Source organism: Lemur catta, chromosome 11, assembly GCF_020740605.2.
Source record: "Lemur catta isolate mLemCat1 chromosome 11, mLemCat1.pri, whole genome shotgun sequence".
Classification (NCBI taxonomy): Eukaryota; Metazoa; Chordata; class Mammalia; order Primates; family Lemuridae; genus Lemur; species Lemur catta.
Window position 1 is genome coordinate 185,940 of NC_059138.1, and position 20,464 is coordinate 206,403.

Consider the following 20,464-nt stretch of genomic DNA (forward strand, 5'->3'; position numbering starts at 1 on the left):
ACACCCTAACAGTCTCCACACACCCGTCCTCTGAGCTCCCACAGCCCCTCACACCCTAACAGCCTCCACACACCTGTCCTCTGAGCTCCCACAGCCCCTCACACCCTAACAGCCTCCACACACCTGTCCTCTGAGCTCCTACAGCCCCTCACACCCTAACAGTCTCCACACACCCGTCCTCTGAGCTCCTACAGCCCCTCACACCCTAACAGTCCCCACACACCCGTCCTCTGAGCTCCTACAGCCCCTCACACGCTAACAGTCTCCACACACCTGTCCTCTGAGCTCCTACAACCCCTCACACCCTAACAGTCCCCACACACCCGTCCTCTGAGCTCCTACAGCCCCTCACACGCTAACAGTCTCCACACACCCGTCCTCTGAGCTCCCACAGCCCCTCACACCCTAACAGCCTCCACACACCTGTGCTCTGAGCTCCTACAGCCCCTCACACCCTAACAGCCTCCACACACCTGTCCTCTGAGCTCCTACAGCCCTTCACACCCTAACAGCCTCCACACACCTGTGCTCTTGAGCTCCTACAGCCCCTCACACCCTAACAGCCTCCACACACCCGTCCTCTGAGCTCCTACAGCCCCTCACACCCTAACAGTCTCCACACACCCGTCCTCTGAGCTCCTACAGCCCCTCACACCCTAACAGCCTCCACACACCTGTGCTCTGAGCTCCTACAGCCCCTCACACCCTAACAGCCTCCACACACCTGTCCTCTGAGCTCTTACAGCACCTCACACCCTAACAGCCTCCACACACCTGTCCTCTGTGCTCCTACAGCCCCTCACACCCTAACAGCCTCCACACACCTGTCCTATGAGCTCCTACAGCCCCTCACACCCTAACAGCCTCCACACACCTGTCCTCTGAGCTCCTACAGCCCCTCACACCCTAACAGCCTCCACACACCTGTCCTCTGAGCTCCTACAGCCCCTCACACCCTAACAGCCTCCACACACCTGTCCTCTGAGCTCCTACAGCCCCTCACACCCTAACAGTCTCCACACACCTGTCCTCTGAGCTCTTACAGCCCCTCACACCCTAACAGCCTCCACACACCTGTCCTCTGTGCTCCTACAGCCCCTCACACCCTAACAGTCTCCACACACCTGTCCTCTGAGCTCCTACAGCCCCTCACACCCTAACAGCGTCCACACACCTGTCCTCTGAGCTCCTACAGCCCCTCACACCCTAACATCCTCCACACACCTGTCCTATGAGCTCCTACAGCCCCTCACACCCTAACAGTCTCCACACACCTGTCCTCTGAGCTCCTACAGCCCCTCACACCCTAACAGCCTCCACACCCCCGTCCTCTAAGCTCCTACAGCCCCTCACACCCTAACAGCCTCCACACACCTGTCCTCTGAGCTCCTACAGCCCCTCACACGCTAACAGCCTCCACACACCTGTCCTCTGAGCTCCCACAGCCCCTCACATCCTAACAGTCTCCACACACCTGTCCTCTGAGCTCCTACAGCCCCTCACACCCTAACGGCCTCCACACACCTGTCCTCTGAGCTCCCACAGCCCCTCACACCCTAACAGTCTCCACACACCTGTCCTCTGAGCTCCTACAGCCCCTCACACCCTAACGGCCTCCACACACCTGTCCTCTGAGCTCCCACAGCCCCTCACACCCTAACAGTCTCCACACACCCGTCCTCTGAGCTCCCACAGCCCCTCACACCCTAACAGTCTCCACACACCTGTGCTCTGAGCTCCCACAGCCCCTCACACCCTAACAGTCTCCACACACCTGTCCTCTGAGCTCCTACAGCCCCTCACACCCTAACAGCCTCCACACACCTGTGCTCTGAGCTCCTACAGCCCCTCACACCCTAACAGTCCCCACACACCTGTGCTCTGAGCTCCTACAGCCCCTCACACCCTAACAGTCTCCACACACCTGTCCTCTGAGCTCCTACAGCCCCTCACACCCTAACAGCCTCCACACACCTGTCCTCTGAGCTCCTACAGCCCCTCACACCCTAACAGTCTCCACACACCTGTCCTCTGAGCTCCTACAGCCCCTCACACCCTAACAGCCTCCACACACCTGTGCTCTGAGCTCCTACAGCCCCTCACACCCTAACAGTCTCCACACACCTGTGCTCTGAGCTCCTACAGCCCCTCTCACCCTAACAGTCTCCACACACCTGTCCTCTGAGCTCCTACAGCCCCTCACACCCTAACAGTCTCCACACACCCGTCCTCTGAGCTCCCACAGCCCCTCACACCCTAACAGCCTCCACACACCCGTCCTCTGAGCTCCCACAGCCCCTCACACCCTAACAGCCTCCACACACCTGTCCTCTGAGCTCCTACAGCCCCTCACACCCTAACAGTCTCCACACACCCGTCCTCTGAGCTCCTACAGCCCCTCACACCCTAACAGTCCCCACACACCCGTCCTCTGAGCTCCTACAGCCCCTCACACGCTAACAGTCTCCACACACCTGTACTCTGAGCTCCTACAACCCCTCACACCCTAACAGTCCCCACACACCCGTCCTCTGAGCTCCTACAGCCCCTCACACGCTAACAGTCTCCACACACCCGTCCTCTGAGCTCCCACAGCCCCTCACACCCTAACAGCCTCCACACACCTGTGCTCTGAGCTCCTACAGCCCCTCACACCCTAACAGCCTCCACACACCTGTCCTCTGAGCTCCTACAGCCCTTCACACCCTAACAGCCTCCACACACCTGTGCTCTTGAGCTCCTACAGCCCCTCACACCCTAACAGCCTCCACACACCCGTCCTCTGAGCTCCTACAGCCCCTCACACCCTAACAGTCTCCACACACCCGTCCTCTGAGCTCCTACAGCCCCTCACACCCTAACAGCCTCCACACACCTGTGCTCTGAGCTCCTACAGCCCCTCACACCCTAACAGCCTCCACACACCTGTCCTCTGAGCTCTTACAGCCCCTCACACCCTAACAGCCTCCACACACCTGTCCTCTGTGCTCCTACAGCCCCTCACACCCTAACAGCCTCCACACACCTGTCCTCTGAGCTCCTACAGCCCCTCACACCCTAACAGCCTCCACACACCTGTCCTATGAGCTCCTACAGCCCCTCACACCCTAACAGCCTCCACACACCTGTCCTATGAGCTCCTACAGCCCCTCACACCCTAACAGCCTCCACACACCTGTCCTCTGAGCTCCTACAGCCCCTCACACCCTAACAGTCTCCACACACCTGTCCTCTGAGCTCTTACAGCCCCTCTCACCCTAACAGCCTCCACACACCTGTCCTCTGTGCTCCTACAGCCCCTCACACCCTAACAGTCTCCACATACCTGTCCTCTGAGCTCCTACAGCCCCTCACACCCTAACAGCCTCCACACACCTGTCCTCTGAGCTCCTACAGCCCCTCACACCCTAACATCCTCCACACACCTGTCCTATGAGCTCCTACAGCCCCTCACACCCTAACAGTCTCCACACACCTGTCCTCTGAGCTCCTACAGCCCCTCACACCCTAACAGTCTCCACACACCCGTCCTCTGAGCTCCTACAGCCCCTCACACCCTAACAGTCTCCACACACCCGTCCTCTGAGCTCCTATAGCCCCGCACACCCTAACAGTCTCCACACACCTGTGCTCTGAGCTCCTACAGCCCCTCACACCCTAACAGTCTCCACACACCTGTCCTCTGAGCTCCTACAGCCCCTCACACCGTAACAGTCTCCACACCCCCGTCCTCTGAGCTCCTACAGCCCCTCACACCCTAACAGTCTCCACACACCTGTCCTATGAGCTCCCACAGCCCCTCACACCCTAACAGTCTCCACACACCTGTCCTCTGAGCTCCTACAGCCCCTCACACCCTAACAGTCTCCACACACCCGTCCTCTGAGCTCCTACAGCCCCGCACACCCTAACAGTCTCCACACACCTGTCCTCTGAGCTCCTATAGCCCCTCACACCCTAACAGAGAAATAGTCAAATAGCACCAATTTATAAGATGGAAAATATTTTTTGATTGAAGAAAAAACGCTAGCTACACACCTGGAAGTTATATTTATTACATTCCCTCATTAATAATAAACTAATTAAATAGCAAAAATACAATGGGGACAATGGATCTCTGCACGGCCGAGGCTGACCCGGTCGCAGTGCAGGTGCAGCTCCCTGGTCACCTTCCGCCTGTGGGGAACGGGAAGCGCGCCCGCGCCAGCTCACCTGCGCCCCAGCGGGATCACAGCGCTGTGCACCAGCTTGATCCTCCCTCCAGGGAGCAGGCCTGCAAGTAGACACGGCCACAAGTCAATGCACCTTTTCACACTAGTTAAATCAAAATCTCATTATGGTTGCCTGGAATCATTTTTCATTGCTTAAATATCTGCGTTAGGAAATAATGTCAAGACATAAGTCAACAATGTCCCCTCCCTGGTTCTGGGGGCGGTTCGTACACATCGCCTGAGAGTGAGAAGCAACAATTTGCAGTTCAGAGCCTTGACAGGAAAACCATGGAATCAAGACCCAGAAGCCCTGGCACCTTCAGATTTGATAAAAGGAGGGCAGCAAGTGGGCTCGCACCTGTGTGACCGCACACCCAACACAGCAAAGGCTGCACAGCGATGCCCACTGGGGCTCCAGGGCCCAGCAGACACTGGGGACCCCTTCACAGTCCCAAAGGCAGACGCGCAGTGTGCACACCACCCTCCTCCGCCAGCTCCTCCGACTGCTCTCCAACGACACGCAGCCAGGGCTCCAGGGCCTGGCTTCACTCTTGCTTCCCTCATTCTCCAAACATGCTCCGCCATAGCCTGACTCCTCGACCACCTGCCGGCCGGGCCTCCCAGCCTATTCCCAGTTTTTAACTACTGCAAAGGGAGGAACTAGAAACTTACAGACATTAAACCCAAATTCTGGGCAACGCGCTGCCTAGAACTTTGGCAGCTGAATTAAAAGTAGATAGAAAAAAATCCAAGTGCAGTATTAACAGTCGTACTGCGTGTCACCCGGTCAGTTACAACCATGATGCAGGATGCTCAGGGCTGCCATTCACACACATGAAACCACCCCCTTTCCCCAGCGCCTGCCCACCTGGCGCCACCTCCCACAGGGGTCTGCGACCCTGCAGTCACATCACGATTGCATCCCCCCAGCCACTGCTTCTGGCCCTTGTGTCCCAGGCCCCAGGACTGGGCCCAGCTGTTCAGAGAACAGTTCATAAAAAACTGGAAGAAAACTGCGGCGCCAGCCTGCCAGCAGCCACTCGTCTGACGCCTGCGTGGAGAGACTGGGCCGCCCTGAGCTGCTGTGGGGCTGGCTGTCGTCCCCTCTCTTCCCAAAGGCAGTGCTGGAACACGGTTGGAGTCTGGGTGAGCGGTTCAATGGATAAGGGGTGTTTTTATATAGCAACATTTAAAAACGACATACACACCGTCCTATGATACCTTCTTTGTAACTATCTCATATACACTATAAAACATTTTATACAAACACACTTTATGCAAAACAATTGAGTCTCCACGGCCAGATGACCACCTAACTGTGGGCAGAAAATCTTTAACTCCTTAGTATCATCCATAATTGCTTGAAAAATGTCTTGTTGAGTGACCAGTTAACAGCAGAGCCAGGCTCAAGATGGGTGCTGAGGCCACAGGACCCTGGGCACCAGGGACAGCCAGGTGGGAGGCAGCGCCAGTCTCAGGACCAGAGGGGAGTCTGGCCCGATGCCAACCCGCATCAGCCACCTGCGTGCGCTGAGGAGGAGGGACAAAGGCTCCTCCAGCTCTGACGTTCACGTCACGAGCAACCTGCGAGCCTAGGACACAGGAGATCCACACAGAGCAGCACCGTTGCACAACGAGCAGAGGACGGTGCGTGATGAAAACACGGAGAAAAATGGTTACTCCACCTCAGAAATACTCACCAGCGAAAGTAATGAAAGCTTCAGGCTTATTTGTGTTAAAGTTAGAGTCTAGAGCAACCTTCTAAGTGACATCAACGGTTTTTCTATCTCAACATGAATCATGCGGTATCTGCTCCATAGATACAAAGTGCCCCTCTTCCCTGATTTCAAGAAATTGGGAAAAAAGTCAGCCTCTCCCCATCACATTTTTTGCCAGATCTACCGGGGACACACCCCTGACACCAGCAAGGTGAACAGGGCTCCCCATCAGAAGCTGTGGGAAGCACTGAGGTGATTAGAAAGTGGGATGCAGAACATGGATGACAGCCTCCACCACAGCACGCAGCAGGACTAAATCGTTCCGTATGGCCTGAGCCCCTCTGGGAAGTGAAAACCACACCCCAGGGCATCAACGCCCAGTAGCTTCTGCTCCCCCGACTTTACCACGCCGGCCCCGGGGCTCTTAGGAGCCGCGTGTGGGACACGCCCTGGCGGGTGAATCCGACACCAAAGGAAGAAGGCCTGACTCGGGCGCTCACGGATACAGAAACCTTCCCACTTACCTTCCAGAACAGAACGACATCCAGCTATCAGCGGAACTCGCTAGCCCTCACTAAAGCAAAAACATTTTCCCCGAATATCATTTGATCATTCTCACTAACGGAGGGACCCGTTCAATAGTCAATATATGGTAGATAACTTTACAGTTCATTTTCAGGTAGCTAATTATGTATTTTTCAAAGCAGTTATTGGTATCCATAGTCTCTATTCATTTTAGAAAACACTGACCAAAATTAATTGGTCTGTTCAGTAGTTACCTAAGTCGCTTACTGAACCTGCGGTGTCTGCCTTCGGCAATTCAACAACCACCTAAAAGAAGAACATTGATGATGAAAATTGAGTCAGAAAAGAAGACTGATCATTAAGTTTAGAATTAGTGTTTTGATGTTAACTCCTCTTTTCTCTCTCTCATCCTCCTCCCGCAGCAACTTCATCAACTGCCTCGGCCTCGGCCCACCCGGGTGAGGCTGCCGGTGTCCCTGCCCAGCCCGGTACCGCCCGGTTCCCGTCCACACTCCCTGTGAGGTTCCCACCGACCGCCATGAAAGGGTCCCACTGGCAGAGTATAAATCCCATCTCCCCGCTCATGGCGAGGGGACGCCCTGCTCCGTCTCTCCCTCCAGCCGGTACCTCCCAGCCCCCCAGCTCAGGTGCTGTCTCCCCCAGACCCCTCACTACATCCAGGACCTGTGCGTGTGCGCACACGTGTGTGTGTATGCACACCCAGGCCACCTACTCACCCACACATTGAGAACCCCACTCTCGTCCAACGACGCGATGTGGAATGACAAACCTGACATTTCTAATGAAGACAGAAACAAACAGAAAGAAGTGGCTTTACATGAGGAAACCACATTTCATGACATTGACTTAAGAATTTTAAGAAAGTGAAGGATCGTGTACCTTCTTGAGTAGAAAAAGGTGAAAGCACAAAGCTCTGTTTTTTGCAGACAGAGGTTGAGACGGGTTCTATTGCTTGCAGAGGACTTTGGTGGTTTACTGGTGTAAAGATTCCATCTAGAGTTCAAAACCCACAATACCCACGTATAAGTCACAGAGACACAGTTAACACCATGCACTTGGAGGTGCTTCTGGGTCTGAAAGACCCAAATCTCTCCACACAACCTCCTCAAAAGCCACGGGACCAACATGACCACCACATCCAGCATTGCCAAGACTCCCATAGGAAGAGGGACAGACGGTTCCGCCCTGTTGGCCTGTAGGTCTGGAGGGTGGGGAGGGAGGCCAAGACACCCTGGAAGGACAGAGTGTGCCATGACAAAACTCAGAGAAAAGCCCACCCTGAGGCCAGGCCAGTGGGTGCTCACCAGGGGGCCGGGGGGCAGGAGGAGGAAGAGGAGGAGGAGGAGGACATAGAAAAGACACACCCACCACTGCGGGAGCAAGTGTCTTAAGGAACCGCGTCTCACAAGTCAATGCAGCAAAGCTCTTTTGACCTAGAAGATCCGCCTACAGCAAGTCTACACATGAACTAAAATAAAACCCTAAGCCCCCAGCCAATTGAAGGGACCCCTCTTGGCCAGGGGGACCCCAGAATGCCCTGAAGTTGAGTTGCTGGCTGTGATGAGAAGGGAGGTCAAACCCATCTCATCATGTCCCCTCCCTTTTGGAGATATTCTTTGTAATAATAAGACACTAAATCATTAACTGGCCTAAATCCACGCCGATTAAACCGTTGACTTCTCACTAGAAACCACGGAGGGCAGAGGTAGAACAACAGAAAAGTAGAAAGAAGAAAAGAGAACTATGAACCCAGAACTGTGTGCCCACCAAAACTATCTTTTGCAAATGAAAATTCCAACACATGATACTGTTAAATAACTGGATACCCACATGCAAAAAAAGAGCCTCAGCCAACACCTCTCACCACGCACAAAATTAACTAGAAATGGATCATTGACTCAGATGTAAAAGCTTAAATTTAAAACTTCTAGAAGAAAACACATGAGAAAATCTTTGTAACTTTCAGTTAAGCAAAAACCACTTAGATATGACACCAAAAGTACAATCATAAAAGAAAAAAACTGATAAACTGACTTTCATCATATTTAAAACTATCTCTGAAAGACAACGTTAAGAGAAAAGATGCCACAAACTGGGAGAAAACATTTACAAAACACGTATCAGATGAAGGACATATACCCAGGATACATAAAGAACTCTCAAAACTTAATAAGAAAACAACCCAATTTTAAAAATGGGCATATTTTCTCCCATTCTGTACGCTATTTACTCTGTTGATTACTTCCTTTGCTGTGCAGAAACTTTTTAGTTTAATTAGGGTCCATTTACTTATTTTTGTTGTTGCTATATTTGCTTTTGGGGTCTTACACACAAATTCTTAGCCTAGGCCAATGTCTAGAAGAATTTTTCCTATGTTTTCCTATACAATGTTTATGGTTTCAAGTCTTACACTTAAGTCTTTAACCCATCTTCAGTTAATCTGGCGAGAGAGAGGGACCCAGTTTCATTCTTTGGTATGTGACTATCCAGTTTTCCCAGCATGTATGTTTTTTGTCTGCTTTGTGGAAAATCAGCTGGTCGTAGCTATGTTGTTTATTTCTGGCTTCTCTATTCTGTTCCATTGGTCTATGTGTCCACCGTTATACCAGGACCCTGCTGCTGTGGTTACCAGCCTATAGTATAATTTGAATGAAGTCAGGTAAACTGATGCCTCCAGATTTGTTCTTTTTGCTTAGGATTGCTTTGGCTATTCAGGGTCTTTTTCAGTTTCATATGAAATTTAGGATTACTGACAAAGGACGAATATCCAGAATCTACATAGAACTCAAACAAACCAGCAAAAAAACCCAAATAACCACATCAAAAAGTAGATAAAAGACATGAACAGACTTTTCTCAAAAGATAGACAAATGGCCAACAAATATAAAAAAATGTCCAACATCACTAATTGGGGAAATGCAAATTAATGCATATCCCAAAATGGGATACCACCTTATCCCTGTCAGAACTGCCATTATTAAAAAGTCAAAAAACAATAGACGTTGGTACAGTGGTGGGAATGTAAACTAGTACAACCTCTATGGAAAGCAGTGTGGAGAGTCCTCAAAGACCTAAAAGTAGACCTACCATTTGATCCAGCAATTCCACTGCTGGGTATTCATCCAAAGGAAAAGAAAGCATCGTATCAAAAAGACACCTGCACTCAAATGCTTATTGCAGCACAATTCACAATTGCAAAGACATGGAATCAACCTAAGTGCCCCCCAACTAATGAATGGATAAAGAAAATGTGGTATATATTAAATATACATAACACAAAGCACTACTCAACTGTAAAAAGGAATGAAATAATGTCTTTTGCAGCAACTTGGATGGAACTGTGACCATTATCCTAAGCGAAGTATCTCAGGAATGGAAAAACAAACACCACATGTTCTCACTGATAACTGGGAGCTAAACGAGAGACATATATGGTCATAATGTAATGGACTTTGAAAACGAAGAAGCAGGGAGGGTGGGAGGGAAGTGAAGGATAAAAATCTGCCTATCGGGTACAATGTACACTATTTTGGTGACCGGTACACTGAAAGCCCTGACTTCAGCATGGTACAATTGATCCGTGTAACAAAAAGCACTTGTATTCTATAAATTTTTTAAAATGAAAAAAAAAAAAAAAAAGGACAAAAGATTTAAACAGACACTACCAACAAAGATACACTGATGGCAAATAAACTCACGAAAATATGCTCAGCTTCATTAGTCATTAGGAAATGATAGTTAAAGCCACAATGAGATATTACTACATGCCTATTAGAAGGGCTAAAATTTTCTTTAAAATAACTAACACTCAGTGCTGGTGAAGACGCAGAGTAACTGAAACTCTCAAACTTTGCTGGGGATGCATAATGGTACAAGCACTTGGATGCAGGCACTTTGGTACAGAGACAACAATTGGAAGTGACCAGATGTCTGTCGAGTGGGGAATGGAAATGCAAGGAGCAATCGCAAATGCATCACGGTACTGGATGATTCCATTTATGTGACATCTGGAAAATGCAAAACTATAGGGACAGAATACAGATCAGTGGGAAGAGAGAGACGAAAAAATCAAGTGTTAGTGGGGTGGCGGCTCCTGTGCAGGCAGAGGACAGACAGACCAGGGAGGGCGTGAGAGAGTGGGGACCTTCCCTGCAACTTCGCTCTGCGGGGCTCCCGACAGGAAGGCGCTGGTCAGCAAAGGGTGTGGGGTCAGGAGTCAGGCATCACGGGGTCTGCGTGCGGCCCGCCCAGGCAGTCCAAGATCTCAGACAAACATGTCATGTCCCGAGCAGCCAGCATACAGGCTACGAGGAGAACTAAACGAGCCGTGTGCACGAAGCACTTAGACAAAGTCCTACAACGCTGGGACTGCTCCCACCCGTGGGGGCTGGGGCTCTGGCACGGCACGAGCTGCTCGCCTGAGTCGAACTGCGGTCTTGGGAGCTCTAGTGGTTCTGGTTCCTTTCATCCCCCGACAGGCAACTAATTCTACTGACTAGTTCTTCAAGCATTAGTTAACTCTGCCACAGGAGCACACACATAGCCAGGTGCCTTAAGCTAATTTAAAAACTATAAGTTATTTCACTGAGGATTTTTGGGAATCCACAAATTTAACCAGAAAAAAAAATCCAGTCATTTTTGGCCACGGGATAAGCATTACTTGAATGGATTTTGTTTTTCTATTTATTAAATGCCTCTTTTGCCCATGGGTCAGAGCCCATCCTCTGGGATAACCTGAATTAATAAATGCAAACGAATGGAAAATTCTGATCCCCAGATCCTGTTACGGCTTTTCTAGAAGACACACCATCGGCAGACAGATGACACCAACCAGTAGAAAATGTTGACGTCCTGAACGTCCAGAAACAATCGCTCAGCTTCACATAATGGTGTATCCTGGAGTCTTCTCTTAGGTCCCACACGGCGACCGAGCCATGCACTGTTCCGGCAAAGAGCAGAAATGCTTTCAAGGGGCTAAAGCAGCAGCATGTGACCTAAAAACCAAACACACAGAGAGCCGATGACTGAAGAACGAGAGAGCCACCTTCGCAGAAGCTGAGTGTAGCACTGTGGCAGGTGACCCTTTTCCACTTCACACGGGCGTCCCCTGTGGAACACGGTAACTAGAATTTTGTACATAAATAAAATTTAATCTGTCTGCGTGTTGGCTTCCTCACATGGAACACGGGGATGACAAACCCACCCTGCAGGACTGCTGGGATCACAAGTGTGAGGTGGCTGGCACACGTCAGGTACATACACACCACACAGCTGGGCCTCAAAGTGGCAAGGCCATCCTGTGCCATTTGCTTACATCCGTGTCCAGGTTGGCCAATATTTTCGTGAGGCTCCAACAACACTCGTCACCTCATTCTCGACAGACTGCAGAGGCTGCTGTGAGACTCCTGAGGCGACCGTGTGAACCGGCCATCTCTGGAGTCAAACCAGTGCACCCACGTGCCTTGTGGGTAGTCGCAGAAGCCAGGGACAGCCCTGTAATCCTCACCCACCGTCTTGTCCCTGGACCCTCTCTCCCTGCCCCTTCTCAGACTGTCCGCCACCCGTCCTCTACCAAACGCAGGGCTCTGCTCCTGGGCTGTACCTTGGACTCACATATCAGAACCTTCTGGGGCCCTGAGGGCTGCCAAATATCCCACACACAGAGGACGTATCTGCCGTCCAGCTGGGGAGCAAACGCCTTCTTGGGTAAATCATGAACAGAGACCACCATCTGCCTCTGAGCTCGAGAGACATGCAAACAGGATACTTTTCGATCTAGGGATAAGAAAAACATTTTGCATTTTAGTGATCTGACAGAATCCATCTTAACACACTTCAGAACACTCAGCTAAATTTCAGCCTAATGAGGAAACATGGTCCTTTCAAAACAGTCCATACATGAAATGTGGGTTTTGATAAACGGCCACAGCCTGGACCTGCACACTCTGTCCCAGGTAACCTTACGGTTCGGCTGACAGGAAATCTTTCAAACGTGGCACAACGCAGCCTGAGCCCACGGCCTCTCGTCTACTGGCCATTCCCACAAAAGCCAAGCTGAACACGCGCTCAGGGTCAGAAGCTTACAGCTGGAAGACACGCTGGAAACGACCTCAGCTGACCCCTTTGCTTTGGCCCCAGACAGCACACGGCTGCTCAAATGCGAGGAGCAGCTGAGTCCTGTTCTGGGCTCGCTCACGCCCTGCACACGGACCACGTGCCAGGACTCAGCAGCTCCCGCAAGGAGCAGGAGTGGCTGGTGGCAGAGCAGACGCAAAGGGATAAGTCAGCGGCTGGCGAGCACTGCACAGCCAGAAAACAAGACGGTGCTGCCAGAACCAGGCCACAGGTGAACACAGAAAGCCCTACGCTGTCCTGAGCCACACGCACACACGCTCGACACCTGTCAGCCCCTCTGTTCATGTCCTGCGACAGCCCACACCACCCACACCTGTCATGGTGTTCCTCCTCCTACCTAGTCTCACTCACTCACAGCTGCAACTCTCCAGGGCCACTTCTACCCGCAAACTTCAGGTCTTCTTCCAGGAACAGTGCCACATTATTGTAATAGTTGTGTATTTCTTAACCATTAATGTGTGTAAAACTGTGCCACTATTACTGGGCTCTTGTGTGTGTGTGTGTGTGTGACAATGATAAAGTTTTCCAGTGCTGTGCCCTGATCCCATTTCCCCCATAAGCCCTGTGTGTTTTGTTGGGAATTTTCCGTCACATAGTGACTTTTAGGAACATGCACATCCTGTCAGAACAGAACTGACTGCACAACGGCCAGCAGGAGCTCTGCTGCGTCAAAGCCCTAACCCGGCCTGGGCCATCGCCATGGCATCCTCGTGCCCAGATGCTCGGCCTGTGCAAGCTTCACTGCCCGTGCGTGCGGCGCCTCCTCTGGCAGCTCCACTCTCCGCGGCCCACGCTTTCATCTCCCTCTGCTTCCCACTCACAGCGAGGCCTTCTCTGTCAGAAATCGTCTTTACTCTTCTCCTTAGAACTTACTCTTTTCTAATACACTGCATGTTTTACTTGTTTAGCCAGTTCATAGTCAATTTGACTCACGGAAATATTAACACAAGTTCCAGGAGGGAAGGGCGCCTGTCCGTCACGTTTGGATCCACTGCTGAATCCCGCGACACCCAGGCCCCCGCCAGACGCTGCACCACTGTGAACGTTCTAACAGCAGGACAGTGCGGAGCAGACTCCAGGAAGGCCGAAGCAGCACATCCGACCACAGCCAGGATCTGACGTGTGTCGAACCCCAAGTTCACAGGGGTGAGACGACCCACTCACAGGTCGGACACCCTCCCTGCCCAACCTTGCGTTCTTCCTGTTGTCTCAGTACTCATTTCACTAAGATGCAGAAATAAGCAAACAAGAAAGCCCTCCACAGTGGGAAGTCCGTTAAGCACATGCATAGTTTGCTTTTTCGAGAAGGATTCCAGATGTGTGTATCATTAACATTTTTTGTACGTGTGGTCACTGAGCACAGAGCATCATGGGTTTTCTCTGTGGGGTGGGATGTGGGAGTGTGGATGTCAATGTTGTCAAGGCTACGGGTACGAGAATTTACTATTTTTCTAACAGGGTAACCCTTCTGTTTAAGATAAACAAAATACTCCCAAAGAATGTGAAGACTGAACAATTAGCAATGCCATTTTTGATAACTTTTTAAAAGACAGAGACGTGTACATAAATGGAAATCTCTAAATACCAGGCAGGACAGAGAAACGCCCAGGACGAGTGGCAGCCCCTGCCCTGGCTCCACGTGGGCCAGGAGCACCTTTGCCCCATAGCAGCTGGCGCTGGGCCACCCCCTCCTGTCACCTCTGTGTGCAAACCAGGACCCTAACTGCTACCGGTTGCCTTCATAGTCATTTTGAAAGGCAAAGAGGTTATTAGCTTAAGAAATTTAAATTTGGTCTTGCAAATGCAGTTTGTTTAAAATAATTTGAACAATTACAGGCAATTACACATTTTTTTTGATATGTGCTTCATTTGTTTGGCATTTTAGATTCCATAACCATGAATTAACTTAGAAATCTACGTGCATCTACATTATGTGTTGAGGACTATACTCACACCTGTATCTAAACTAGTGACATGGCTGTGACCTACACTGCTAAAAACTGACTTTCATGCTCCTGCCATTATTTCCTCTAAAGAAACTGAACAATTGGGGGAAAAAAAGAAAATAGAATTTCAAATAAACACAGGAAATCTCAGTTTCCATTCATTCAAATAATCTCACTCATTTAAATTACTGTATATGCCCCTTTTAACCATCTTATGAAAGTGGCTAATCATAAATTTAACATACAAATTTAAACGAAACTAACCATTTTCTTTTAAGTTCTGCAAGTGCTGGGTCATTCTCTGTTTTATATACAACAAGCCCCATGACATTAAAATAAACTGTGATACTGAAGACAACTAATTCAACATAAATGTGTGACAGACAGATTTAAAGCCACATTCAAGAATGGCCACTTACTTTGCAGGAAGGGCAGGTTCGTGTTCAGCTGCGACGAGCTTTCGCTGATGGACAAGGTGCCGTCCTGAGCGCGGGGAGTCCGGCTGGGTCCCGCTGCCAAACGGTCCTCCTCCAGCAACACAGCCACCACCTTCCAACACAAGCGCGCAGGCTCCGTGAGACACGGGGCACCGTGTGACCACGTCCCAACACTGCCCTTCCCACTAATCCCTTCCATAAATAACTGCTCGGCTCTACCACATCATAACAACAAAAATTAAATTATAAAGTCCTTTCTCCACAATACGGGAAATAAAGAATATATTCCAAATTATGATAAACTCAGTAACAGAGTAATTATTTAATCCTAATTGTTGTTTCTTATACTACATACACTGCTAAAACTCAGTGGGGGAAAAAGGCTGTACAGCAAAGACAAAAATTGAACAAAGTGAAAACCATCATGCAAACTCCCTTTTATTTTCAGTGGGTTTTAGCTAAAATCAAAACTGAGCAGTAAATTGCTATAATTCCTCCAACAGGGTCATCCGTAGGATTTCACAGGGAAAAGGTGAACGATTGGTAGAATGCCCAGGACTGGTATGAAAAAAAGCAGAAACATTCAGTGTGATGGACATGATGGAGTGAGGAAAACAAAGAATGGTTAGTGAAAGCAGACAGGATGGGGCTGAAGAATGTGAAGAATGTTCAGTGAGAACTGACAAAATGAGAATAAGGAAGGAGACAAACATTTAGTGAGAACAATAAGTAAGGATGGCAGAGCATGTTCAGTGGGAACTGACGGGATGACAGTGAGGATGGAGGGACGTTCAGTGATAACTGACGGGATGACAGTCAGGACAGAGTGGATGTTGAGTGGGAACTGACAGGATCACAGCGAGGACAGAGTATGTTGAGTGAGAACTGACAGGACGACAGTGAGGACAGAGGGATGTTCAGTGGGAACTGACGGGATGACAGTGAGGACAGAGCATGTTCAGTGGGAACTGACGGGATGACAGGGAGGACAGAGGGATGTTCAGTGGGAACTGACGGGATGACAGTGAGGACAGAGGGATGTTCAGTGAGAACTGACGGGATGACAGTGAGGACAGAGGGATGTTCAGTGGGAACTGACGGGATGACAGTGAGGACAGAGGGATGTTCAGTGGGAACTGACGGGATGACAGTGAGGACAGAGCATGTTCAGTGGGAACTGACGGGATGACAGTGATGACAGAGGGATGTTCAGTGGGAACTGACGGGATGACAGTGAGGACAGAGCATGTTCAGTGAGAACTGACGGGATGACAGTGAGGACAGAGGGATGTTCAGTGAGAACTGACGGGATGACAGTGAGGACAGAGGGATGTTCAGTGAGAACTGACGGGATGACAGTGAGGACAGAGGGATGTTCAGTGAGAACTGACGGGATGACAGTGAGGACAGAGCATGTTCAGTGGGAACTGACGGGATGACAGTGAGGACAGAGGGATGTTCAGTGAGAACTGACGGGATGACAGTGATGACAGAGGGATGTTCAGTGAGAACTGATGGGATGACAGTGAGGACAGAGGGATGTTCAGTGAGAACTGACGGGATGACAGTGAGGACAGAGGGATGTTCAGTGGGAACTGACGGGATGACAGTGAGGACAGAGGGATGTTCAGTGAGAACTGACGGGATGACAGTGATGACAGAGGGATGTTCAGTGAGAACTGATGGGATGACAGTGAGGACAGAGGGATGTTCAGTGGGAACTGACGGGATGACAGTGAGGACAGAGCATGTTCAGTGAGAACTGACGGGATGACAGTGAGGACAGAGGGATGTTCAGTGAGAACTGACGGGATGACAGTGAGGACAGAGGGATGTTCAGTGAGAACTGACGGGATGACAGTGAGGACAGAGGGATGTTCAGTGAGAACTGACGGGATGACAGTGAGGACAGAGGGATGTTCAGTGGGAACTGACGGGATGACAGTGAGGACAGAGGGATGTTCAGTGGGAACTGACGGGATGACAGTGAGGACAGAGGGATGTTCAGTGAGAACTGACGGGATGACAGTGAGGACAGAGGGATGTTCAGTGAGAACTGACGGGATGACAGTGAGGACAGAGGGATGTTCAGTGGGAACTGACGGGATGACAGTGAGGACAGAGCATGTTCAGTGAGAACTGACGGGATGACAGTGAGGACAGAGGGATGTTCAGTGGGAACTGACGGGATGACAGTGAGGACAGAGGGATGTTCAGTGGGAACTGATGGGATGACAGTGATGACAGAGGGATGTTCAGTGAGAACTGACGGGATGACAGTGAGGACAGAGGGATGTTCAGTGGGAACTGACGGGATGACAGTGAGGACAGAGGGATGTTCAGTGGGAACTGACGGGATGACAGTGAGGACAGAGCATGTTCAGTGGGAACTGACGGGATGACAGTGAGGACAGAGGGATGTTCAGTGAGAACTGACGGGATGACAGTCAGGACAGAGTGGAACACTCAGTGAGAACTGACAGGATGACAGTGAGGACAGAGGGATGTTCAGTGATAACTGACAGGATGACAGTGAGGACAGAGGGATGTTCAGTGGGAACTGATGGGATGACAGTGAGGACAGAGGGATGTTCAGTGAGAACTGACGGGATGACAGTGAGGACAGAGGGATGTTCAGTGAGAACTGACAGGATGACAGTGAGGACAGAGGGATGTTCAGTGAGAACTGACAGGATGACAGTGAGGACAGAGGGATGTTCAGTGGGAACTGACAGGATGACAGTGAGGACAGAGGGATGTTCAGTGAGAACTGACAGGATGACAGTGAGGACAGAGGGATGTTCAGTGAGAACTGACAGGATGACAGTGAGGACAGAGGGATGTTCAGTGAGAAGTGACAGGATGACAGTGAGGACAGAGGGATGTTCAGTGAGAACTGACGGGATGACAGTCAGGACAGAGTGGAACACTCAGTGAGAACTGACAGGATGACAGTGAGGACAGAGGGATGTTCAGTGAGAACTGACGGGATGACAGTGAGGACAGAGGGATGTTCAGTGGGAACTGACGGGATGACAGTGAGGACAGAGGGATGTTCAGTGGGAACTGAGGGGATGACAGTGAGGACAGAGGGATGTTCAGTGAGAACTGACGGGATGACAGTGAGGACAGAGGGATGTTCAGTGAGAACTGACGGGATGACAGTGAGGACAGAGGGATGTTCAGTGGGAACTGACGGGATGACAGTGAGGACAGAGCATGTTCAGTGAGAACTGACGGGATGACAGTGAGGACAGAGGGATGTTCAGTGGGAACTGACGGGATGACAGTGAGGACAGAGGGATGTTCAGTGGGAACTGATGGGATGACAGTGATGACAGAGGGATGTTCAGTGAGAACTGACGGGATGACAGTGAGGACAGAGGGATGTTCAGTGGGAACTGACGGGATGACAGTGAGGACAGAGGGATGTTCAGTGGGAACTGACGGGATGACAGTGAGGACAGAGCATGTTCAGTGGGAACTGACGGGATGACAGTGAGGACAGAGGGATGTTCAGTGAGAACTGACGGGATGACAGTCAGGACAGAGTGGAACACTCAGTGAGAACTGACAGGATGACAGTGAGGACAGAGGGATGTTCAGTGATAACTGACAGGATGACAGTGAGGACAGAGGGATGTTCAGTGGGAACTGATGGGATGACAGTGAGGACAGAGGGATGTTCAGTGAGAACTGACGGGATGACAGTGAGGACAGAGGGATGTTCAGTGAGAACTGACAGGATGACAGTGAGGACAGAGGGATGTTCAGTGAGAACTGACAGGATGACAGTGAGGACAGAGGGATGTTCAGTGGGAACTGACAGGATGACAGTGAGGACAGAGGGATGTTCAGTGAGAACTGACAGGATGACAGTGAGGACAGAGGGATGTTCAGTGAGAACTGACAGGATGACAGTGAGGACAGAGGGATGTTCAGTGAGAAGTGACAGGATGACAGTGAGGACAGAGGGATGTTCAGTGAGAACTGACGGGATGACAGTCAGGACAGAGTGGAACACTCAGTGAGAACTGACAGGATGACAGTGAGGACAGAGGGATGTTCAGTGAGAACTGACAGGATGACAGTGAGGACAGAGGGATGTTCAGTGGGAACTGATGGGATGACAGTGAGGACAGAGGGATGTTCAGTGAGAACTGACGGGATGACAGTGAGGACAGAGGGATGTTCAGTGAGAACTGACAGGATGACAGTGAGGACAGAGGGATGTTCAGTGAGAACTGACAGGATGACAGTGAGGACAGAGGGATGTTCAGTGAGAAGTGACAGGATGACAGTGAGGACAGAGGGATGTTCAGTGAGAACTGACGGGATGACAGTGAGGACAGAGGGATGTTCAGTGGGAACTGACGGGATGACAGTGAGGACAGAGGGATGTTCAGTGAGAACTGACAGGATGACAGTGAGGACAGAGGGATGTTCAGTGGGAACTGACGGGATGACAGTGAGGACAGAGCATGTTCAGTGAGAACTGACAGGATGACAGTGAGGACAGTGGGATGTTCAGTGAGAACTGACGGGATGACAGTGAGGACAGAGGGATGTTCAGTGGGAACTGACAGGATGACAGTGAGGACAGAGCATGTTCAGTGAGAACTGACGGGATGACAGTCAGGACAGAGCATGTTCAGTGGAAACTGACGGGATGACAGTGAGGACAGAGGGATGTTCAGTGAGAACTGACGGGATGACAGTGAGGACAGAGCATGTTCAGTGGGAACTGACGGGATGACAGTGAGGACAGAGGGATGTTCAGTGAGAACTGACAGGATGACAGTGAGGACAGAGCATGTTCAGTGGGAACTGACGGGATGACAGTGAGGACAGAGGGATGTTCAGTGAGAACTGACGGGATGACAGTCAGGACAGAGTGGAACACTCAGTGAGAACTGACAGGATGACAGTGAGGACAGAGGGATGTTCAGTGAGAACTGACGGGATGACAGTGAGGACAGAGGGATGTTCAGTGAGAACTGACGGGATGACAGTGAGGACAGAGGGATGTTCAGTGGGAACTGACGGGATGACAGTGAGGACAGAGGGATGTTCAGTGGGAACTGACGGGATGACAGTGAGGACAGAGGGATGTTCAGTGGGAACTGACGGGATGACAGTGAGGACAGAGGGATGTTCAGTGAGAACTGACGGGATGACAGTGAGGACAGAGGGATGTTCAGTGAGAACTGACGGGATGACAGTGAGGACAGAGGGATGTTCAGTGAGAACTGACGGGATGACAGTGAGGACAGAGGGATGTTCAGTGGGAACTGACGGGATGACAGTGAGGACAGAGGGATGTTCAGTGGGAACTGACGGGATGACAGTGAGGACAGAGGGATGTTCAGTGGGAACTGACGGGATGACAGTGAGGACAGAGGGATGTTCAGGGAGAACTGACGGGATGACAGTGAGGACAGAGGGATGTTCAGTGGGAACTGACGGGATGA

At 50.7% G+C, this 20,464-nt stretch overlaps 1 protein-coding gene across 4 annotated transcripts in view; it reads right to left on the reverse strand.

Moving 5' to 3' along the window:
* DYNC2I1 (dynein 2 intermediate chain 1) overlaps positions 1 to 20,464 on the reverse strand; it is a 65,523-nt gene that overhangs the window by 12,127 nt on the left and 32,932 nt on the right. For all 4 annotated transcript variants that reach the window (XR_006738152.1, XR_006738153.1, XM_045564443.1 and 1 more), the window contains 7 exons: positions 14,976 to 15,105; positions 12,078 to 12,250; positions 11,307 to 11,469; positions 7,355 to 7,468; positions 7,192 to 7,253; positions 6,709 to 6,760; positions 4,213 to 4,273 (listed from right to left, as the gene is read on the reverse strand). Coding sequence is in view for 2 of the 4 variants with exons in the window: in XM_045564443.1 (XP_045420399.1) it covers positions 4,213 to 4,273; positions 6,709 to 6,760; positions 7,192 to 7,253; positions 7,355 to 7,468; positions 11,307 to 11,469; positions 12,078 to 12,250; positions 14,976 to 15,105 (755 nt within the window). In the remaining 2 variants the exon portion in view is untranslated. The remainder of the gene's footprint in view (positions 1 to 4,212; positions 4,274 to 6,708; positions 6,761 to 7,191; positions 7,254 to 7,354; positions 7,469 to 11,306; positions 11,470 to 12,077; positions 12,251 to 14,975; positions 15,106 to 20,464) is intronic.